The 25,861-nt window shown below is 29.9% G+C and overlaps 1 protein-coding gene across 1 annotated transcript; it reads right to left on the bottom strand.

The window, feature by feature from the left end:
* Window positions 1-4,726: 4,726 nt before the first annotated feature.
* Window positions 4,727-8,327, bottom strand: LOC126842165 (E3 ubiquitin-protein ligase NRDP1-like). Its single transcript, XM_050579053.1, has 4 exons — window positions 8,193-8,327; window positions 6,011-6,040; window positions 5,058-5,168; window positions 4,727-4,998 (listed from the first exon to the last, which is right to left on the bottom strand). The coding sequence occupies exons 1-4, from the start codon at window positions 8,274-8,276 to the stop codon at window positions 4,732-4,734; spliced, it is 492 nt and encodes a 163-aa protein (XP_050435010.1). The 5' UTR covers window positions 8,277-8,327; the 3' UTR covers window positions 4,727-4,731.
* Window positions 8,328-25,861: the final 17,534 nt, after the last annotated feature.

The raw sequence follows: 25,861 nt of genomic DNA, 5'->3' as shown, positions 1-25,861 counted from the left end.
TCAAATCGTTTGGTTGTTATGAAATCACATTTAGATTTAATAATTGCTCCGATCCAACTTTGCTAACTTCTTCGGTACTGATTTATTCTGTAATTGGTTTGGACTGTACTAGTTTAGACTGCGCTATTTTTATGATGTATCTATTTTCTGTTTTCCTATACAGTGCCTACTGATGATGTTCACCATGATCCGATATTCATCATTGATTCTTTGGTGGGTCATAGTCAACAAATTCGAATTAATTTACCCCCAAAAATGAAATACGACATGCTTTTATTTCTTTCGTATGTTTTACACTGATTTTAGGAAAACATGTTCTTAAAACAAATTTTTCCCTCTAATACAATAATCAAACCTGTCATCAATAGTTTATAGTTGCAAAAAAAAAACCTAACTTACGTTAATAGATTTTAAAACATTTAATGATTTTTGTATGCAATTTTAATAAATGCTGTTAGTCTACCATTTATTTTTTAAATATTTTTAATCAGAGCATACAAAGGTCATTGCATTTTAAAACGTTATAGACGGTAGGACACTTGTATACACGAAATATAATACACCACGGTTTTTTAACTCGAGACAATTTTCCGATAAATTTACATATTTATCAACGTGTAAAAATTCTAATAGACCGGTGTCCCACCTCCCTCACCCAATATACTCCGTTTGCACTATGCCTCGTCCAAACTATACTGGCTTTTATAATTTTGCTTTTGTTTTAAAACGTTTTAAACACGCCTTTTGCTATCAAGTGAATACAATATTGTATTTATGTCTAGTCACAAACGTTTTCAGTTTTAATTCGCGCATATTACAGTCATAAAACAAATATTTTACTAAAAGACCATACAACGTAAATTTGATGGAAAACCCTATCCCACAACAACTTCAAATCTAAATTTCACCAAACCTCCAAATATACCGCAGCATTTTTTTACTGTAGAAAAACAGTGTATTCTAGAAAGTTTATATTGAATAGTTATTTTGCATCGACAGTTTTACAACGAACCGTCTAGTTCGCATCGAAGCATTTGATTGTGATGAAATCACATTCAGATTTAATAGCTGCTTTAACCCAACTTTGCCAACTTCATCTGTACCGATTTAAACTGTACATATTTTGGCCTGTACTGATTTAGACTCAACTGGTTTATACTTAGCTGGATTCGTACACTTTGCAGAATCACATCGAAAATTTTAATTGTGATGAAACCACTTTCAGATTTTTTGTCTTTGGATATATTTTGTAATTAGTACATTGGTGAATGACTAATATGTAGGTAATTGTTTGAACAAGCACAGAAAACATTGCATTAAAATAGGTCTTCTTCTTATTTCAATAAATAACACTAAACGTGTTTCTTAAACGTTTCCAAGTAAGAGAGTAAATATAGATACAATTATTTAGATAAGCAAGGCGAATGATAAAACCATATACGAAGGGTAACCATCCAAAACGTTGTATTTCCAAAATTTAATAAATTGAGTTAGACATTAATTCGTATTGTAATCTAAACGAGGAATTCATTTTTGGCACTTTTATTATTCTGTTCAAATTTTATAGCGTAGAATCAAAGGATTTAAAAGTTGACGCTAATTCAAAACGTGGTATCGCCTATTTTTAATTTTTTCAAAATGTAATATTTCCATTTCGCGTCAAAACGTATTAATTCCTATGTTAGAAGTATACAAAAATCTTTTTAATGATGGTATTTCCAATTGTTTTTCACACAACGGGTAATTTTTGCTGTTGGTTCAAAATGTGCATTTTCTTTAGTATCAATATAAAATAATGTTATCTTCTACTACAAAACCTGCTATTTCCTTATTGTCTCCTTTTGTTTGGCAACCTTTAATGTTAAAGCAAATTATTAATTTAGTTGACTGAAATCTGTACATTTTTCAATGAGGTTCTATAAAATACACTTGCTGGTTATTTGTTAAAAAAAGCGTGTTCAAATTCAACTAACAGGTTGGTTACCTACTTGGTTATTCGTGATAACATTTTGAGCTGTATGATATCAACGTATACGATGTGTGATATTACAGTCAATATTTTCGTTTAAATTGTAAATATTTACATAAAAAAATATTACTTTATTACATATTATTAAATAAAATAAGTTAGTTCTTAATTAATTCTGCTTATCAATATTAAACTGCGCTATTTCCAATCTGTTTTTCAAAACGTACTATTACCGGAAATAGTACGTTTTGCGTCAAACTAAATGAAACCAAGTTTAAAAAATCAACCAGGTAAGTGTAAATAATGAAATGTTATTTAAAAAGTTGAATCCTTTCGCTATTTTACTTATTCTACTATTCTACTTATTTATATTGTGGTTGATACAGATAACTCGATTTTCTGAAAATTGTCATTTTTGGAAATACAACGTTTTGGATTGTTACCCTTCATACAAATTTTAAAAAGGTTTTAAATAATTATATAAAATGAAATAATAAAATTTTTCATGACTTGATGTCGACATTTTTAGGTGCTTTAAAATTGCAGCAATATGGATAAACACAATTAGGTAGAGCTCGTGAAGGCAAAAAGAGGACGGGGAGGTCACAAGTTTTTAGAAATATTATTACAACTAAAAGTGATTTTATCACTTTCAAGGAAGCGCTTCGATGTGGATGGTACAAGTAATTAATATCGATACAAATAATTTTAAAGGCAAAAATTCGTTTAAAACTGAACTAAAAGTGGTCTTGAAAAAGTTTGAATTTTATTTTAATTTAGGAGTAAAACGATAAAGACAATTCTCGATTAGGTGTAGTACTTTGAAGTGAGTAGCTGCTATTTCGGAAATCTAAAAAACCCAGGTGTTTGACCAATTCCATGAAAAAGTGTTTCAACAGTTTTATAATTGTCCACGGACAAATATTTAAGACGGTAGTGACTTTTAAATTGATGGGAAAATAACTAAATTAAGATTACTTTAGATCAATAATTTTTTTTTTATGCATTTTGATTTATCGAAAATATTAGAATAACAGGTTTTAGTAATACATTTGATAGTACACGTGTAATTTAATAAAGTGTTTGTTTTACAACGATTTATTATTTTGTTTTCTCCATCGATGAACAAAAATTAGTGTAAGAAAACGAATATAGCCAAATAACGACTGAAAACGCATAATAATTTTCTTAGGGGTATCAATAGAACCTTGATGGTAGACTTTTTAAACTTAAACGGTAACATAATATATACATATGAATGTGTTGAAACTTTCGTGGATTGAAATATCATGCGGATGAGTTTCAGATATATCAATGTCACTATTTTTAAGCCGACGTTTAGGACTCTTTGCAGAGTTCATCTTCAGGGCGATGATAGTCACGACTATTTATGCGTACCGACTAATTGATACCGTGTTATCTCGACCAATAGGGATCACCATATTGGCATTTGTGCCTGCGTTTTCCCAAAATAAACAGATGTCGACTATAAAATGAAAGACAAATCTGCAGTAAACTCCGGACATACTATCCAGTTTGACAAAGCAAAAATACTAGACAAAGAGACTAAATTCGGGAAAAGAATGTTCAAAAAGGCAATAGAAATTGAAAAGCCCCACTAAAATTTTAATGGAAAAGACGATTGGAAAATTAGTAACCCGTGGAAACCCATTATCCATCTAGAAAAAATAAAAATGCAATTTTCTCGATAATACACAACTTGGTACTCCAAACACCACAACTTTTGTGTGACTTCCTGTTAGCTAAGTTTGTCATATTGTACCAGTAACACTAAATTATTTAAAGTTTAAACGAGGTCATGTCGCTTTCTTGGCCATTGGGGTTTCTAATTGCATTAACAGTAGGGTTTTGGCAAAAAGGCGATTCGTGCGCCGACTACAATGAATTTTTTTTAATACAATACATTTTGTATATTTAAGCGTGTGTAGCTCACATGATCATCAAAAGCAGTATGTTATTTTCCATTATTTGCTAAAATATCTTTGATTGAAGTATACTGTACGACAACAAGTTTGGTACGTTGCTTTTTTTGGTACGACTAGAAAAATAAAATGCACAACTCAATACTGTAAAAAAGTCGACTACCGAGTGATTATAGAAAGTACATTATTGCTGGTTCCACGATATCTTCTAAATCGCTATTCCTGGTTTGAACATACTGTCCTCAGATTAGCATCGAAGCGTTTATTTATAAGTGATTTTATCACTTTCAGTTATAATAAAATCTGTAGACCTGTGACCTCTTTGTCCCCACTATGCCCCGACCCCACTGTACTGGCTTTTTAATATTTGCATTTAACAAAAAACAACTACCTTTAATTCTCTCAGACTTCTAGCACATGTCCATAGTCGCACTTTTTACCAATGTGTATAGAACGAACGATGGTTTTGAACGATGCGAGCAAATAAATCGCCACATTATAAAAAGTAATTTAGAACATTCTAAACACCGAAGAGTAAAAATAAAATAGAGAAAGGGATATTATAGCTTTGTTAAATCAATGCTTAGATCAATATAATACACTCATTTTATTTAATTCCGTCAGCAAAAACAAATAAAAGTTTTAGATAAGCGTAGTACGATTTATGTAATAGGTATGTGGAAAAATAACGTTTACAAAATCATTCGTAAATCAACTAAAATTTAATTATTTTATAATTTTAATTATAATAATTATTTATATATTTTTTAAAACTTTTGGTTTTTCGAGCCGGTGAAATTAATTTCCACCGCGTCGATTTTAATTATCATCCTCAGTTCCTTCGAGTTTATCAAAAATAAGTAAAAGTCCTGACTCAGGCACTCCTTGGTTTTCAGAAGGGGCCAAGAATACTGCTTGTGTTTTTGGAATACGTCTATATGTATAGGTTCTTAAAACACTTCGTTCAAATCTAGTTATAGCTGAAGCTAATTCAGGAGGCCAGTTAATTTGTTTACTGCTCTTAAGAAGATCTCCCAAGATAGTAGATGGACATCTACTATAAGCTAATCCGGCCCTTGCATTTTCCTTCAAAAATAATAACGGTTAAACACGTTTTTGAATGATGTATTTTGTACAAAAATTACTATTTGATTATTCCTAGGTGTTTTCGCCAATTTAGTCCAATCTATATAGCCCTGTTCTTTTAAGACTTCTAGCCATTGTGCAATTGTTTCATACGGTTGCGGTACTTCGGTCTAAAAATTATTATACGGTAATGAATTTAAAAAACAAATACTGACTAAGTGCGGACAGATAAAAAATATTTTACAGTCTGCATAATCTCTTAACGAGAATAAATTTATAAGTACTTATTCATAACAGAATTTATTTATTATACAAATAGTTTTGCATTTAATCGTTTAAAGTAAAGTATGTATCAATTTTAAAATAATATACAGGGTGTCCCACAAAAGATAAGACAAGTAAAATAACTTTTCTCCTAGTGAATATTTAAAAAAAAATTGTGTCCCACAAAAGACAAGACAAATAAAATAACTTTTCTCCTAGTGAATATTTAAAAAAAAATTGTTTCGAAAATTAATTTTTATTCATTTGGGCTATAAGCACCACGTTTTTTATTGCAATAAAGGAGATTGCATGCGGTCGACTTTTTCAGTCAATACACATCATTTTTATTCTATTACACAGACCGAACCAGTGATCATAAGTACTGGTAAAGTAAACTTCATGACGAATTCAAATCTGCTTTCAGATAAGATTACTTTTTGAATCACTGGTTCAGCTTGTGCGATGGAACAAAACATGTTTGTTATATTAACTAAAATGTTTTTTACTCACAGGCAAAATAATTTAAATTAAAAATAATACCATGAAGCTTATTCAAATTAATCGGTAAATTAATTGACATGATCGAAATTTATTAAAACCACTTTTATCTTAAATATTGCCTATTCAAAACTCCTTAAAAACCAACCGTATGTAATCCCCTTAATTAATTTACTTTTTTAAAAAATCCAAGATAGTATTAAATTAAAAATTTAGTAAAGTTAGGTATGTATTAATTTAAAACAATTACATTATTATCCACATCGCTAACCTCGTCCGTCTGTAACAAAAAAGAAGCAATTACAACAGCGGGGTTGGTGCATGAGGGAACGGATCATATATGGGTCAGAGGTTAACATGAATTATTACAACTGAAAGTGATATAATGCTGATGTTTTTAGACACTATGAGAATAATTTCAATTAAAGTGTAATTTTCTACTTTTATTGTTCTTCCTTGATAAATGAATAGTTTGAATACGAACTGCGTGATATGTTATAGCCTCATTCTAAAATTACCTTCAGTCTATTTTTTAGATCTAAGCCCTAAAACTTTATCTACAACGTAGGTGTAGTGATTTTAGTTTTTCGATAAGTTAATCTATGTGCCAACAAAAATGTTTTTTCTGTTTTTTACATAAGGCAACCAAACACATAAGGCCCTTATAGCACGCAGATATGTTTAACTCTAACCATCGCAAATAGGAGACACCGCCACTTCACCCCACCTCATTACACACCACACGAACCGTTGCCGCAACTTAGGCCAAACGCACACGGTACGCCGTTGACCTAGAAACCGGCAGATGTTACCGGCTACACAATAACCGTCGATAACTGAACAGCGACAAACAAACATTGCCACGGTACCGGAATAATCGTAAAATTTTTACACGTAAGAATCAAAGTCTAGTAGCGTTGGCGATCCCTTCGATATCGCGGTTAAGAACCAATTGTCCTCCCCCAGTCTAAAACAAAATAACTCTAGCAAACAGCCCAAAACATGTCCGTTTTAGTACTGATTTCGGAACTTTGCCATCGGAATTCCAAAATATATACATAACGTAACCCCAGACATTGCATTTTATGTCGGACCTGCCAAAACAGCACCTCCCCTCTAACTACCCCACCTCCCTAACACTTTAAAAAATTACCGGAGATTATGCTGCACGACTAGCAGTTCCGTCATTTTTACCGCTAAGATAGCTGACTCGGAGACTCGTTTCCATGCCACTATCTTATTGTTAGATACCGAATTACTCTGATGGGAATACGCCGCAGGTACAACTAACTACTTGCTGGAAGACGTAACCGACCCAGGACACCGATCATAACCGAATAACCCCATCCTAGCTACTCAGAATAATTTTCCCTATATTTCGTATTTAGATGAACAGTATCGATGACGGACGCGGCCGCAGTTAGAACTTTCATTGGCTGTAATTTCGAGAAAAATTGTCGGATCTAGTTGAAATTTACAAGGAATATTTATTTCGTATGCCCTCATACGTCATTAGTCTCAAATTTAAATTATACCCATTTTTCTTTCCCCTAGAGGGGTGGAAGTTTTTTTGTTTTTGAGGGTTTTTAGCCGTAATTTTAGGACCTTTAAGTTGAAAAATTATCAGTAGTTAGAATTAATATGTATCCATAACACATTAAACGAAGAAAAAATTCAGCATACAGTTTTTCTTTAATTGCCGGAAAATTGTGTTTTTGGCAGATTGCATATGTTTTAACAAAAACACCTAAAATCTTAAAAAAAATTTATCAAATCATTACAACAACTTTATATATATCTATGCAGAATGATACTATGAAGTTTTGATACTCAAGTACCACTTTTAGCTTTTAATTTAATTTTTTTTTTCCAGTTTTTTTGGCTGAGTAAAATTGAAAACTGATGTTAAATTTGTAATCACCGACCCTAAAAAAATATAATTTGACCACTTTTGAAGTTTTTTACACAAAAATCCAGAAAAATGTTTCAACTCCGATGCAGAGCTATGTGCAATATTCTATAGGCTTTGTGGAGTTATCATTTTTGAAGACTATAAAATATATTGTTATGAGTATAGACTATTCATTTAGGTAGCAAAAAAAAAATCTACCACGATAGGCGGGGTGCGGGATGACATAATATAAAATGCCACGCAGACTTACTATCTTTAGTGCGCGCGATCATTCATTTTTGCATTCCCGAAATCAGTATAAAAAGTACTATCTATTTAAAAATGTTGTACACTAAAGTATATTTACATCCGCAATTTAATTATATTTTAAAATTGCTGAGAAAATATGTATACTATGATAAAATTACTTTAATTTTTTATTCCAAGAATGCAAAACATTTTGTGGAGTTATGAAAAACATAAACTATACTTTGTACCTACTAAAAAAAAAAATTAAGAGACAATAATCGATTATATTTACCAATGTACCACCTGGTTCACAACATCCACCAGCGTCCACTAAAACGTTAAAACACGTCAACAAAAATACAATTTTCCAAATCATTTTTCGTTTATCTATTGTGAAATACCTGAACACTAAGAAACAACTAGACAATTAAAAATCAGGAACAGCACTGAACATTTGTTAGCATTAAGTATATATAACAGCTTGCATGTTTTTTTACTGTAGCCAACCATTCTAATAACATCTGTTCTGTTCTGTTAACATTGTGTTTCAGAAGTACGTGTATACAAACATGAATTATGAATTGCTACACGAAGGAATTGGTCCAGTATCAAAAAATGTACAGTGTATACAAATACAAATAAAGCCCACATCGTTGTAAAACCAATAGCATCGCTGCTCCGCTTCGAAGCTAAAATATATTTTGCTCATTTTGAATTATTGCGTATAAAAATCATTTATTGCTTGTGCTTTATGTTTCAGTACACAGCATGTAAACACATGCTTTCCTGTTTTTTTTACTGTAGCCAACCATTCTAACAACATCTGTTCTTACGATTCATTTTTAATGTAGCTAGAAAAATAACACTGTACAACATTGTATTTCAGATGTATACAAACATGATCTATGTATGAATAAATGAATAATATGTGTCGGGGGTTAAAGTTAAATCGAAGCGAAGCTGATAGGCTATTAGATTTACTATAATGCAGGTTTGTTTTTGTGTCTGTGTGCACTAACTTTTTTAACACATGACCAATTTCTTTAAGTAGTAACTATTTAAATCAAACATTTTATCCAGTTAGTACTTGAGGGGGAGGTTGGTATAAGTTAAATAAGTTCAAACTCGCCTTAACTAACCTTACCTCTACCCGTAAAATTTGGAAAAACCATACGAAATTTAAATTTTAAATTTTCACAAAGTGATTTTATCACTTTCAGTTGTAATAATTACTCTAAACATGTGACATTCCCGTCCCCATTATGCCCCTACCCCACTATGCTCCATCCACAGAATACCCCAACTTTACTGTACTGGCGATTTATTATTATTATTATACATCATGGTTTGTACTACTATTAACGGTTTTCATTTTTTAAATTATTTTTAAAAAAAATTCAAGATGAGAATAATTTACTGAGAATTTTGACTGGTCGATAACCAGTTTTGGATAATTTCTTGTTAAAAATTAAAACACCTTCTGTCCTACACTTCAAACTTAAATAACTTTAAAAGTAAAGAAATTGATATTTTAAACCCTTTACCATAAAATAATACACTCCCTACTATAATTACTTTAATAGCAAAACTAGTTGTCGACCAGCCAACGTGTACAGCAAATTATTCTTAATAAAACGACTTAAAATCTTAAATTGAATAAAATTATAGCAACAAAAAAAATAAAACATATTTTAAAAAGGTAAAACCGTTAAGAGTAATACAAAATATGGTGATTATTGCTCAAATGAGTATAAATTAATTTAAAAAAAAACTCAATATGAAATAACTTAAAGTTATTTCATTGGTCAGGTCCTTGTGGGACACACTGTATATTGGCCTTTTCCATTGTGTCTTACTTTAGGACTTGATAAAAAATGAAATAATTAGGTATATTTGATCAATTATAACATGATCTTATTTAATTTTATGTTGTTGAACATAAAATAATAATATTTAAAAAAATAAAATTATTATTTACTTCCATAATGTTATACAGTAGTTTGAAGAAAAAAATAAATGACAAAAATATTTGTACCGATTAGTACCTACTAAGTTTCCTTTTCTCCGTTTAATGATAACTGTACTCTATGAACAAAATTAAATTATGAACTCATAGTCAGTGTAGTATAGTTTTAACATTTTTAACTAGAGTAGTTACCATCAGACTTTTGTTAACAATAATTTTTCAATCATGCCCCAACTTCTATTATGAAATGTATGTGTCACACACTAAAATTAAACTCAATTTAAATTTCCAAAAACTTAAAACTTAAAAAATAAAAAAATATCTGGTAAATTTATTAGGGACTTTGTTGAATAGGGCCCACGCTTTTCTTTTTAGACAAAAAATAAAGATCTTTAACATTATTTTAAATAAATTCTAGTTAACTTTCGGTTGTTTTCAAATTAATTGACGTTTTAAAAAAAATTTGCTACTATTAATTGATAAATTGTTCCTGTGGTAAAATTATTTTTTACTTTTTAGTTCACTTTTTTATTATTTTTTAGAAAAGCATGTTTTTAAAAAAGTTTTATTTTCATTTATTTATTTAATTTTAAATTTTTATCTAATTTGTGCGTACAAACGATAATTGTGTTTCTTGTCTTCATTAAATTTATAGCAGTATGAAATTTGACGTTTTAATTAAAACAACTGCCTTAGGCAAACAAGTGTGCGTGTCTGTTATTTCGCGGATTAAACTTACACGCTACGTGGCACAAATCTATATAATATCGACATTTTGGTTTTTGTTCTATAACAAGCAGATCATATTCATTTTGTTAAGTAAAAATTTTGATGTCTACACTATTGAACATGGAAGAACATTTTGTCGTTAAGTTTTTAATTACATTAATCTTTATATGCATGAAACACGAGACGAGGAGTAATGGCGCACTCTCTGATGAACTAGCGAATCATGTCAACTATATTTGCAGTGAGGAACATTGGAATGAAATGCGGTTCGTGTCGCTCCGCTACGAACTGGGCTGGATAAGTAAGAATGTTATTACTAGCAAAACTAACACTTTCAGTCCAATCGGTAAATTGAAAATGTTTCCTTACATAATGGGATGCGGTTATGGAAATATATTGTATCACTTCCTCTGGTTAACACTTCATACAGGCGATGAGTGTGGAAGTATAAAACAAAAGTTCGTCGCCGACGATTGTTGGAGTATACTCAAAGCTAGTCTTAAAAATGCCGATCTAACAATATTAAAACTGTTGCGCACACTTGAGCTAATACATTCTTCTGATGAAAGTATAGTCCCAAGTCCTTATTACGCGATTCTTTCATCGATTCACCGTTTTCTCGAGACATATGGCCCTAGTAGCAATTTCAGTGGCGGGGAACCAAATGACACAAGACAATCCACGGGTCTTCCTATTTCCTTAGGGAACTTTTTGGACTTGAACTGTTCGCCAAAACTCCGTTCCTACGGCGATGTAATAGACAAATTAAAGGCTGAATACCCAGAGAGAAACACTATATGTAACCGATATGATTTCTATGTAAAAAGATTGGATGTGTACATAACATACATAAACAATCACTTCCTCCAGCTTGGTTTTCATTACAACGCGGAAACAAACAAAATGACTTATACTACTCCTTCTCCAAGTGACTTAGATCAGTAAGTTCTGTTACGAGAAAACTCAAATAAAATAACAATTAAAATATAAATACATTTTTTTTTTAATATAATCATTGTAATAAAATACATTAAATATGTTAACGTGTTATGCTATTATAACTCGTGAGGAATAATTCGGTCTAAACATATTTTTTTTTTTTGGCAATAGGTAAAATATATTATAAACATTTTTTCTTTATTTACTAGTTTAAATGTATTAAAAAAATGTAATAAAAATCGTAAGTGTGTTTATTGAAACTGTGTTTTTATTGATTTATAATCTCTATTTTAAGTGTAGTAATTAGATTTTAAGTATGCAAATCAAACTGATTTATAGTGGGACACCTACTCCTATTTTATACCGTACAACAAAATCATTGTTCCTCAGCGTTATAACAACTGTCAAATGCAAATAATGTGTGCGTGTCTGTTGGTTTTTTGCGCGGAATATTATCTACAACGAAGCACAAATTAAATAAATTCAGACATATTAATTTTTGTTATAGACTGGATAGGTAATATTCGTTTTGTAAATGAAAAAAATTGAGTCCACACGCAGACAATCAATTCTAGAAGCATCCACCTAAATAGCAACAATACAAATTAATCCCATTATTACATATTATTTTAATGCTTTTATCAACTCAATAAGTTACAATCTACAGATTTGAAACGTTTATTTGATGTAATTTTTGTCCTACTTAGATATGTAAAATATGAAATATGCAAATTATAATAATGAAAAAAATTACAATGTGTTTGTATTACTAAATAAATAGGTTTGTTTATTAAATGGTAACGACGGTAGCTAAAAAAAATGGTGCTATTGGCAATGGTGCTAGGTAGGCTACGATAAAGCACACAGTGTTCGGAATACGAAATTAGCTTGCCTTAAATAATACCTCTTAAAATTTAGTCTATAAGACAGTACAATACAACGTTTCTAGTACTTAATATTTAGGTTATAAACAATATTAATTTTTCAGGATTAACACATGATGTGGATAGGCCATGCATCATAAAGAAAATAATAGTGCGGGTATGTCACATACGTGTGGGGTGTGTCATAATTGAATTATTTTAATTTAAGCTGTTAAAATCACTTTCAAGTAAACGCTTCGACGCTAAACTGTAATGATAGGAAAACAAATGTCGATAATACCGTTGTAATCAATGTTCACAATGTGCATAAAAATGTATTTTTAGTATTAGGGTGGATACGATTTTTGTGTTTGGATATTATTGTACAGAAAAAAAACAAAAAAATATTTTAAGTCAGTCACAACATGTTGTTACGAATTGCAAAATAAAACACCATTAATACAATCAGCAAAACTAATGGACACATACAATATAAATGGTATAACTTGCTAACTGGGTGTCACACATCAGTTGTAGTTATTGCAGTACTACATTGTAAATTGAATAATTAGGAAAAATATTGTATTTTATTTTTCTAGTTGTACGAAAAAACGAATACATGATAGTAGCCTAAGAATAGGAATACTTGAACTTTAATTGTTAATATTAAAGGGTAATAGTGGATCAGCAGATGGAGTCTGCACACATGAAACTACTTGCTGCACTAATAATATTCATTTGACGCCCTTTAGACCCTTAAGATTTACAAAAAGACGTTCTAAAAAACTAGTTGAAAAGTCTCAAAAAATGAATTAAATAAATATTTTCTGTAGGATTAGGTACCAATTTATGGTTTTTTTTTATGAATTAGTGGTCGGTGTTGAATTTTTTATTTACTATAAACCGTTCTGTAGTGTACACTTAGAATACTTTAAACAATATCTTATCGATTGTACGAATAAACAAATGTAAAACCACATTTTTTTTATCATGATGGCGCTTTTATCGATACGGGGTATCCCATCAGGAATTAATAACTGAAATATCATATTCACATATTTGTTCTACTTGTATGGATTCTTTTAATTGTCTTATTGTAAGACCCAGCAGCTTAATTACTTGTTTATGGATAGAAAAGACGTCTGATTATGGTTGGATAAAAAGGTCATTCGTGTAACAAACAGAAAATTATAATTTGAGGCCCATCATATAAATATTTTTTTTTTTGACAAAATGAGTAAAATGTAGGTACTTATAAAATAATAACAATATAATATATAATATATATATATATTGAATATATATATATTTAATTTTATGATCAATTTGTGAGCATTCGACAAAACGTGTAAAATATTGTCAGTGCAATTTTAGGAAACGTATTTATTAAATATTCAGAAAAATCGAGTTTTTCCATTATATGACCCAACAGATCAGTTACAGAAATCTGTTTGGTAAGGTAAAACGGTCTTTCGCGTAGGAGTTCGTATGCAGTCGTTATATGTTTTTAGAAGTAATTCGGGGACGCCATATAACAAAAAAAAAAAAATAAATAAAAATAATTTGAAACCCAGCATTATTATTGTGGGCTAAGCATTAAAATTTAAGTACTAATAAAATATATCAACCATAGATTTAACAGATCAAAAATGATTTTCCAATTTATTGTTTTTCTCTGAATCGGTAACGGATAAAAATAAAACAATTATGAATAAATGTCTTTCAAGTGCTTATTGTTTAATAGTGATAAATGTGTGTGCGAGGGCTCAGAAGAAGTGCAGCGAGTTTTTACAAATATAGTTTCTATCTGCTGATTCTATTCGCTCTTACCATGTCATATAAATTATATAAAGTTCAGTTGTTCCTACTCTTAAACTGATTATAATGACTTAGTTTGATAAAATACATTTTGTTCAAAAATATTATAAAGTGTTTTCAATCTAAATTCAAAAGGTTATTTTAATTTCAGTCTTCAGATTAAACATCCTGTATTTGATAAAAGCGACCAGATCGTCGAAAAACATGTGTTTGTACATTGGTTTCTTTGCGTACAATTGTATTTAAACTAGTGCAAAAACACATTGAATAGCAGTATATTGTACAAAAACTTATGAACAAACAAATATTTAATAAACAATATGTTTTTGAGTGTCCGTTTTTTTGTACAGATAGCCAAATAAAATAAAATTGTATCCCCAATATACACAATTTAGTAAGTACTGCAAAAACCACAACTGTTGTGTGACTTCCAGTTTGCAAGTCTTATCATATTATACGTGAATTATTTGCTTGTAATTTGAGGCCATGTCAAATTTTCGGCCATTAGTTTTGCTATATGTGTTAACGGTATGTTTTTGGCATTATGTTTTTGGCGGTTCATGTATCCGTCAAAAATTTGCCGGGAAAAAAACAGAAAATCACTATATGAAATTACTTGACATAGACACGGGATATTCTCATGACGGATTGGGAAACAGCTATAATAAAATCAAGAGTAATTCAACACGGAACGTGGCGGTAGCGATTGATGATGTTTATGGAAAACTCCTGTGCAGTTACGTGTTCAACTGTGGTCATTATATGAATTTGATCAAACCTCTGTTAACCGCTGAAGGCAAGGATGCATTAGAGGAACTTAATACTGAGGAGGAACACGCCGTGTTTTTATTCGAAGACAATGTTGTAGATATGTTAAACGTTCTATACAATTTTGGTAAGATCGATTCTGTGGATTGCTTATGGCTCGTGTACATGTATTCGAGCAGTTTTAACGCGCTAGACAAAAACACTATTGTAAAGGTAGAAAGTGAACGAAACCGTTGGTTGTACGAGCACGAAACAGTTTACAACCGACTTACACAATTCACTAAACGTCATTGCTTTTTTAAAGATAATAATAACGTGTATAACGATCAATACGTTGATACTGTTTATTGTAAATCTCTGGAAAAAATGCGCGCTGATCCAATAATATCGCAAAATGTTATCAAAGACTCTGTAGTCAAGTTCAGGACTACAATTGACAATAGAATCTCTAAATTATCTAATTACATGAAAATCGATGATTGTAAATTTTATTTTAGATTTAACCATTTGCGATTGAAACCTGAAATTGAACAATCAGTTGTTTTCAGAAATTTATTGATAGAGTATGGTGAAATCACCAATGCGTCAGAACGACAACGTACATTCCGTCGAATAAGGGGACCTTGTTCTACAAATTTTGACATGAAATCTTATGACACACTGACGAACGACGTCGCTAATTGTCACGGGATTTTCTTGAATTTTATGAAATATATGATCATTTACACCACGTGGAAATACGTATTTGAAATTGCTATATACTTACCTTCTAAAAACCAAAAAAACAACGAAAAATGTTTAACTAAAGATTCTACCATCGCTGCGATGACAAGGTACAACGGTGTAATTTATGACAATTTTAGTAAAGTTGTCAAGTTTTTAAACTTAAAAATAGACGAAGAATTGAAATTTATTGCTGAACTGTTCAAAACTCCGTCATATGCATCTAAATTGGCCGATGTAGAAAGAAACAAAGAAGTTGGAAATGATATTTTGGCTATACTGAAAAATGTCAATTCAGTAAGTTTAAAATTTGACGAAAGTAACTTTTCTACCGCTGGATTTAACAAAAAATATTTTAAGAAAAGGTCTCGAATGTTATGGCGGAAGTTGTGGACGATTGGTGGAATGGGAGATAACGACTTTTGGAAAACGTTTTTTGTATTTGAGAATCAATTAAGTCTCTTTGTATTTAATTGGGAGGTAAAAAAAGTATTTAGTGGTATAGACTTTGAAGTAATCAGTTCATTTGATCGCTTTGCGGAACACAAGTGTCTCTATTAATTTACATACTATTACAAAATGGTATCATTTTAATAATTTTACTGTTATAATTTTGCTTTATATATTTAAATTGTAAAATTTAATGCTAATTTCAAATGTGTGTGCATCTACTGAATAATGTGACTAAATCAAATCAATAAAAGTTGTTAATATTATAATACATTGTTATTTACTATTTGGACTGATTGTCATTTATAGCAACCAATTATTGATTGTTTTTATGATTTTTTTTTTGAAACTGACGATAATTCGCGAAAAAGTGAATCAGTTTCATTAGAGAAGTCTAATCAATAGTTGTGAATATTGTTGTGACATTAATAGTAATAGTTGTGACAAGCGTTATCATTTATCCATTCGATCTACTAATCCGCTCTTATCCTTCAATATAAACTATATTAAGTTCAATTGTTTCTATTCTAAAACTGGATAAAATTGTTCGATAAAACATATCTTGTGCATAATATATTAGGCTAAAGTTTCTCAATCTAAATTCAAGAATGTATTGTTAAATCCTGGCGGGACACCCTGTTTCGATTGAAACGAAACGACCATCGAAAAACATGTTGTTTGTATTTTCGTTTCTTTGCACAGCCCATAAAATATTATTTAAACTATTGCTGAAACACATTAAATCAGTATACTGTAAGAAAACTCAACAACAAACAAATATCGTTTCTTCGTAGAAATAAAAAAAAAAAAAATTATTTTTACCGAACATAATATACAATTTAGTACTGCAAAAACCTTTATATAAGTGTAATTGGGAGATGCCATAATCGCTGATAGACAATATTTTGTAGAACCGATTTTTCATCCACAGTTTGTACTCGTTATGTCATACTTATTCCCACATAAAAAGTTACCATAGATAATAATGAAATAATATAGTATAAGTAATATTTTCGGTTGACTATTTTGAGAATATCCATGTTTAATAGCGAACATTAATAGATTTCTAATAATATACTTAAGTTTTTTGACAATTATTAGCATTTTCATGGTCGTTTTAAGAGGGGATATTTAATTTAGTTTAATATGTGTTGGCCTTACCCGATAGTATTAGATACCCGATAGTTTTGAACAAGTTAAATATTGTTTTTTAATCAGTTTTAGACAGTGTTGAAATTGTTTTAAAATAATAGAAGTACTTTGAGTAATTACTCCGTTTAACAAGGAAATCTCAAACAAAATTTCTGTAAAAAAAATGTACTTGTAAAATCAGTTTGTATTATATAATGTATTAGTACTAATTACTAATATACGCTTCGATGTTATTTATACGACTTTTATCAACTTTACATTTATTTTTATTGGGTGTACGTTATAAAATTGTTTTAAAAAAATGTTAACTGAAACTTATTGTGTTGAATTGTATACATAACTACTGTAGTAAGTACAGATAAGTATTAACTATTTATTTGGAACATAAATATATAATATTTTGCCACTTTAGTATCAACCGCAACTAAGTATAATATAATTAGGTAATAGCTATTAACGTTTTTTTTTATATTAATTAAATGTTTACATCAGAATTTGAACAACCAACATGAGTAAAATTTTTACAGTTTACTTTATCAATGTGTACAAAAAATAAATAAAAAGAGACAATAAAATTGTTTTTTTAAAATTCTGAATCAAAAACAAATATTGAATTTTCACCTATTATAGCAACAGAGATGTTTAAAGTTGAATCTTAGTCATATTAACAATTGCCTCATTATTGTGTTATGTACAAAAAGAAACTGTCAATTGGTAAACGCTATGGTTACACACGGTTACTCAAGTATTCTTGAGAATCCTTTAACTGACAATTATAGAGCTATTATTTATATTATTTAAATTTTAAAAGTAGGATGCCAAGTTGCATTAAAAGTTAATCATTTTAATGGTTTATTAAATATTAATGGACCAATCACAGGCAACTAAATTGTGTTTAAATGCCACTGAATATACATTGGTTCATTAAATCTTTACTGAACGTTTATGCAATCGCAGTCCGCCATAAATGTTTCATATGTTATCAATAATACATTTCTAAACAATAATTGAAGCAAAAATCTTACTTACTATAATATGAAGTGTATAATATACACCAACATTGATAAGACTTTTAAGAAACAAAAAAGAAATACCGTCATTATTAATTTGAAACGAATCTCTTACATTCTAGGGTCCTTTAAATACTCATGTTTTATTAGATTAGAGATTTTTATGCAACTTAACAGGTGAACAAAATTGACAGATGTATAAAAAATAATAATCATTAGTTGAACCTTTTTAATTCTGATCGTTTATAATAATTATAAGCATGCATTATGGATAAATCAATCCCTGTTTTTAGGCTACCTCAACACTTATTGAATAGTAAACGTATCATTACAATTATTGTTAGTGATCCAATATAATATACTAATATATTATCATACAGAGAATAAATATCATCGAGTGATATCATAATTTTTAATTTACAGTTACTTGTAATATTAAAATACTGAGAATAGTGAACAACAAAATTAATCATAACATTTCCATTTCCATCAGGCGTATAAAAAAACACAGAAAAGAGTGGAGAAATAATTAAAAAATAATATTTTCCTTATACGAATGAAACAACGAAAACGGTTGTCGGTAAATACAAAACGAATAGCGTACTATCACCATGGAAGAGACGAATAGCCGACTATTACGAAATTATTCTATGCGACATAAAATTTTAAATTTTTTTTCTAAAAACAATCAAGAAAATTTTTTTTAAACATTTTTTTCGCTATAAAAACAGCCAGCACAATACGATCAGCAATTAAGATGTATAAATATTAAATCTTTAGCTTTTGTACGAATAGCAAACAGTCATTTATATATCAACATACTTCTTATTTTTAGCTTTTTAATAAGACATTTAGTTTTTGAGATGATATGTTGTATAAATTTCTTAATATGCATAAAGCAATAAGTCAATACAATAAGGGTGGGGACTTGTTTTTCTGTTTTAATGTTTCATGTACCCGTCCATCTCACTTCTTGAATCGCTGTTATTGCCAGCTCATATCGGTCAACATCCGATAGGACTGTTGCCAAAGCTCCGGTCCTGTAGAGATATCACTCACTCCATTAATACTACCTACTTGATAGTAACCTACTTCATACCAACACATTTTCACTGTGTCTCTTTCCCTTGGTTGTAATTTTACAATAATGCTATGTTTTTCATAGTGGTATTGACGAAAACAAATTCTATTTTATAAGATATTTCATGTATTAAATTCTGGTAGAATACCCTGTATCAATGAAAGCGTCATCATAATAGAAGAATATGTTGTTATACATTAGATTTCTTTGCGTAGCACATACAATATTATGTTAGCTTATGCAAAAATACATTAAAGCAGTACACTGGTTTCCATAGAATTAGAAAAATAAAATACATTTTTTTCGAAAATTCACAACTCAGTCTTCAAAAACCATAACTGCTATTTGCCTTCTGTTAACTAGTTTTATCCTGGATTCAAATCAAAAAATACATGACTTTCGGAATCGCAACGAGCTAGTGTTTGTGATTTGGAACCCTCAATGATATTTTGTCTAGAAACAACTTAAAGAAATATTAGCGGAATTGTGTAGTGATTTATAAAATAAAAGGATTTCGGCCGAGTCTGCAACCACGAAAGAGCATTTTCATGTCTCGTTGAAAAAAACTTAAAAAATATTTGCGGTAAGGTATAGTAAAAAACAAAATTATAAAGAATTAAGAAGTATTAAGAATTAAAAAAACACTTAACTATATAAATAACCGCTTAAACCCCTACTCAATACCAACAAATTTCCAATCTGTCACTTTTCCTAGTTTGTAATTTTACACTAAAGGTGTTTTGTTTTTTGTAGTGGTATTGAAAAAAAAAAGTCTTAATTTTTAAACATATAAAAATATGAAATTCTTGTGAGACACTTTGTATTACTAAAAACGTCATCATAATCGAAAAGTATGTTGTTTTCATTCGTTTTAAATTAGTTAGAATGCACAATAGTATAATGTTTTTTTATTATTCTTCTTATCATTTTTAAGACGTGTCTTTACAGTATTGGTTCTATTATGAGTATTATTTTAAAATTCATAAACTGATACGCACGGTTCGATATCTATTAGTAGTTCACAGTAAAGAAATAACAAAGTAATTTTAAGGTAATATTCTTATATTGGAGTCGCATTTGGTATTTTTTCTCCTATTGGCATATACCGTCAAAATATGTTTTGATAAATTTAATGTTAGAAAAGTTACTATCGTTTTATTGGAAATTAATAGCATTCAACTTTTTTTTCTTTTTCTACATCGACCAATTTTGATGCAGATGACGGCGTGTCGAACAGTTCAGTAGTATTAAACAATTCTTCAACTTCTTTTAAATTATAAAAACTGACAATTTTACTGAAATCTTCATATTTTACCCTGTTGTACTTCTCTGTCCCACAGATGACAGAATCTTGCATAATGTTCATGAAAATCCTGTGACATTTAGCAACGTCATTAGTCAGTCTCTAAAAATAATCGAAATTAATTCCTCTCGATCAGGTTTAATTTAATAGACTGTACGTTAGGATGGCACAAAAAAAAAAGGTTTTTTTTTTGCCCACCAATAAAAATTATTCTTTACAGTAAATAAATAAGTGTATTAAAATTTTGGGTCATTCAGTAAAGTTTAACAGGTCCGCACAACGTGTTTTAATATAATTATTTTATCAATATTTGATCAATAACAATAATCGTGACCAATAGTCTATTTAAAGATAAAAGTTGAAAAATTTTTTTAAGTTTGTCGGTAGCTTGAACTCGTATGTATCCATAATAAATAAAACGAAGACAAAATACGGCACTACAGTTTTTCTTTAATTGCCGGAAAACTGTGTTTTTCGCAGATTTCATATATATTAACATATACACCTTTAACAACTTAAAATAGCATTATAGTGGGGGAAATCTTTTAATAATTGTCTCAAGACAATGATATCATACATTACAGGTATCAAACGGAAAATATTTAATGTAAAGTACGATGTACAATTGTACATCGTACATTGATTCTAATACTATCAATTGTCATTTCAATACATTTCAATGTGTCTTTGAGTTTTGCCACCGGGCCTTTGAATACCTCGTGCGATATTATTGGATTAGTGCGGATTTCTTCCGGAGATTGATAATGATTAGATTTATCGTATTGATAATTATGCATATTATTTTTATTTGAACAATTGCAATGTCGTTTAGCAATTCGTGCAAGTGAAGTCGGCCGTAAACGTTGACATGCTCGTCCAATATCCAGTTTTTGTCTAGCGACTTTAAGCTGATCGAATACATGTACACGAGCCATAAGTGATCCACAGAATCGATCATGCCGAAATTATATAGAACGTTTAACATGTCGACCCCATGATTAACATATCGATTACAGACTATGATTAGCTGTATTGAGTATGGCTATGGACGGATGTTCATAAAGCAAAAAATCAGTACATTTGATCGGGACTTTATTTGGACAGAGCTGATTGAATGTGATAAACGTTTCGACGTGAATCTGTCGAAAAACAACAATAAAAATCACTATAAAAGAAAAATTAATTTCTTGTTAAACTCTATAAGATATTGAGTGGTTTCACTATCCAATGATCACTCTGTATATCAACGATTACTATAATATGTTTACTTATGTGGAAATGAAATCGCACATCAAAATAATATCGTACAACTTGTTTTTTATTGTAAAATACATGTTCTTTCAAGTTAACGCAAGAAAAAAAAATGCTGTGTTCGGTAAGACACACTTATTTTTATTTTAGACAAGCTGTCCGGACCCGGCGTTGCCCGAGATTTAGTCTGCCAGGGCGGATGGTTTGCTCTGGCACACAATCGAAGAAATTGTTACATAAAAAGCGTTACACTGTTATCTGATAAGAGATATGTTGTATTCACAACGATCAAACTATAACTGAAAAAAAAAATCAATGTAATTTAACATGTCATATTTCCTATGAATTGATTAAGGCCAGATATTATGAAAACACTATCTAAAATATACGCCAGAAACTTGATATGCTTGATAGCCACTATTTCTTTATCTATAATTCCACCACTACTCTAAATTTTTCGGGTACTTCAACGAGACATGAAAATGCTCTTTCGTGGTTGCAAACTCGGCCAAAATACTTTTATTTTATAAATCACAACACAATTCCGCAAATATTTCTTCAAGTTGTTTCTAGACAAAATATCATTGAGGATTCCAAATCACAAACACTAACTCGTTGCGATTCCGATTGTCATGTAATTTTTAAATTGATCCAGGATAATTTCATGACACTGTTAATAGCTGATTTAGTAAAAGTAGGATGATGAATATCTAACAGCACTTTATTTATTTAACATCATTTTTTGTTTTGAGAGTATTAATATAACACTGTTTAGTTAATTGATAAACAATGATGATTTTCGCCATAAATAAGAATGGACGGTTAAACATGTAAGGTTTAACGAAATTAAAACAATCACATCATTATGATGACAAATACATTTCCTTTAACACTATTGACATTTAAACTGATGTTCAAAAGTACACATTACTTATTTGACATTATTTATTGTTTTGATAAACGATTAGGTTATCATATTGTACCGGGTGATTGGTTAACTATGGACCACTCAATATCTTAGAAGATATTAGACTTTTTTAATTTTTTTTTTTTGTACTATTATAGTTATTAGGTGGGACAAATTTAATGTATTTTTCAACATTTTAACACCATCCCTTATGCGTTAAAACCATATCAACTTTAGATTTTTAAATGGTAACCCCCAATTTTTTTTTGATGATCGTGTTTATTTTTTTTAAATTTAATTTTAGGCGTAAAAACTAGCTAAATCAGACAAGTACTTTTAAAGTTATAGCTTAGTACTACAATATTATAATATTAGCTTATATGAGATGCTTTTATAAGTTTTACAGCTAAAGAAAAAAATCGTTTATCGCCGGATCTCACGTTTCACAAAATAAGATTGATTAACGATACGGTTGTAGATTAAAGTTAATAGTTGACGGTCGTCGGTCACAATGAAAACGAACTAATAATAAATCTATAACAATATTATATGGGTAATGTCTTCTTATCTGTTTTTTCTGTAGTGTTCCTAGCGGAGCGGTGTACCTGTACGTATTGAATATTTTTTCTATTTCAACCATAGGTTACCGTGGTCTAATCACGGTCTTATATAGAGTATATACCGTCGTTCTACCAAAACGATTCGTTACTAGTGTAGATTAATACTAACACAGAACAAATTATTATAAAAATACGACTACTTGAAAACTAATAAAAAAGTTCATTATTCTAATTTTTCAATTATTATGGTTATTTAGCGTCTTGGTTTTTACTTTAAATATTTAGCGTCTTGGTCTTAATAAGTGTTACTTGTACTGGTGTCTTAACTAGTCAAATTATTAATTCTGTTAGTGAAAATATTTTTAAAAAAACTTTAATAAATAACATTCAATTTTTGTTTTTTTAGTATAATGTTGTATTACATACAGTTAATAGATAATATGTACAGAATATATACAGAAATAAACAAAAACTAAACTTAATATGTACAGAAACTATTTTAGCATTTGTCTGAACTGGTTATGATAGGTACTTAAGATGTCAAACAACATCTTATAAGGCATCTAGTGTGTTTCTTAAAATGTTTAGATAACAAAGGATTCCATAAGAAATACGTTCATCCAATACTTGTGCACTAAAATAAATTTTCATTTTTATAATTTAAAGTTGTAACGCGTCAATTTTAACTATTTCTAGTTCAGTATTTTTAATTATTAAAAGCTGTATTTATTTATTAACTCTTTATTATATTACACTTGATACGGGTGGCGGGTGCCTTGCCGTGTCGTGTGTTGAATAATAAAACGGATGCTTGATATCACGGTTGTTCTTTATTATTCAGAGGTTTTAGGTAATACAATAAGTAACGGTGAGGGCGGGACTCGCATAAGTTCGCCTCTCACGCTGGGTTAAACGGGCACTATGTACCTCACAATTATGGTACTATATTGTCCTACAGGGGATACAGATGTGTGGGGGATGTATTGGGATGACTAGAAGGAAAGTAGGGCAGCTTGAATAAGCGCCTACGGACTCTAGTCACCGGGAGGAGAGCGCAACTTTAATAAGTGACTCTGTGTTTTTAGGAAGAACGGCCTGCGATGTGGAACCGTCGGTGGAGCCGTGTGAACTGTCGGCACGTCTGCTGCGGGTGCCGCTCCTGTCGGTTCCGCTGCTGCTGAGTCTCGGTGGTTACTGCTGGTGTCGCTTGCTACTGCTGGTAGACGCTGGCGGTTGATAGTGTAGTTGTCGGCTTCCAAATTATCCAGTGTATAAGATACCCGGATGGTTGGAAGAAGACTGTGCTGATTGTGGGATTGCGGTCGGTATTTATGCTGTTTTCGTAAAAACCCCGCAATCCCATTGGCCGATGTTTTGTTAGTGGTTTTTCGGTAGTTGCGTTTACTATTCGGTACGGATCGTTGGTGGGTTTGAGAAAGGCCGTTTTAGATGTTGTGTTGCACCGTAACACACTACTATACTATACTAGTATATTACACTGTATATATTTCATAGTATTGACTATTCTTACTTATTTTAATGTGTTCATAATATGAACAGTAATAGTATGTTTTTTATTTAATAAATGATTGTTTTTTTCGTTGTACGAGGTATAAACAAAAATTTAGAGTGACAATGAAAAAGTACAATTTTTTTTGTTTTTGTATGGCTTTTTTAACAGTCATAAGCTTAAAATTCAATAATAATATTACTAACAAACATTTAAATACTATATTATGTTATGTTTATTATGATAATAGTAAAATAAAAAAACAAGTAACAAGATAAATAATACGCTTATAAGATACGAATAAACATTTTTATTTGCTAAATCATATTGAAAAACTAAGACTAAATAAAATTAACATATCTATAATTAACTTGTAAATAATAGAGGTACAACATATTGCTGTATATAGTGATGTATTTATAGGAAGTTACCTTGGACGGTAAGGTTTGTTTGATAATTTCCCACTAGAAGAAATCCATCTCCATTTACATATTTAAGTTAAAAAATATTTATAAGTATATTCATTCAATTTACTTTTTTACACTTAATCCAATAGGTAACATTTTTTTTTTTTCTATTTTGTGTTTTATAATTTTATTTACTTTATTACTTATAAAAACTTAATCGTAAACCACTAGAAAGTTGTCAATAAATTCTGTAATAGCTAATGCCAAAACTATGCCATCATGAAAATAATTTCAAGATTTGGATTAAGACAATAACATATTTTAGAAATATTAACATTCTCAGCAGCATTTTAGATTAAATTAATATTAAATAAAGAATTCATCATTAATAATTAATAAATAATTATAGATATGTTAAGTATATGTGTGTTTAAAAACTTTATGTCACTTTTAAAATGATAAAGTACTTTTAAATTATTTTATTGAATTACATTTTTAGCTGAATAACTAAATATATATAGTTG

Source organism: Adelges cooleyi, unplaced genomic scaffold, assembly GCF_023614345.1.
Source record: "Adelges cooleyi isolate 19-005CV unplaced genomic scaffold, UGA_ACOO_1.1 ACOO_flye_CR_arks_rails_tigmint_CR_PRNA_447, whole genome shotgun sequence".
In the NCBI taxonomy this organism is placed as follows: Eukaryota; Metazoa; Arthropoda; class Insecta; order Hemiptera; family Adelgidae; genus Adelges; species Adelges cooleyi.
This window is presented reverse-complemented; position numbering and strand designations above follow the sequence as displayed.

Excerpts from the sequence above, each read along its gene's own strand:
- LOC126842165 (XM_050579053.1), bottom strand. The coding sequence starts at position 8,276 with ATGATTTGGAAAATTGTATTTTTGTTGACGTGTTTTAACGTTTTAGTG. Across the intron at positions 6,041-8,192 it reads GTGAACCAGGTGGTACATTG|ACGGACGAGGTTAGCGATGT; the intron begins GTAAATATAATC and ends TTTTTGTTACAG. Across the intron at positions 5,169-6,010 it reads TTAGCGATGTGGATAATAAT|ACCGAAGTACCGCAACCGTA; the intron begins GTAATTGTTTTA and ends AATAATTTTTAG.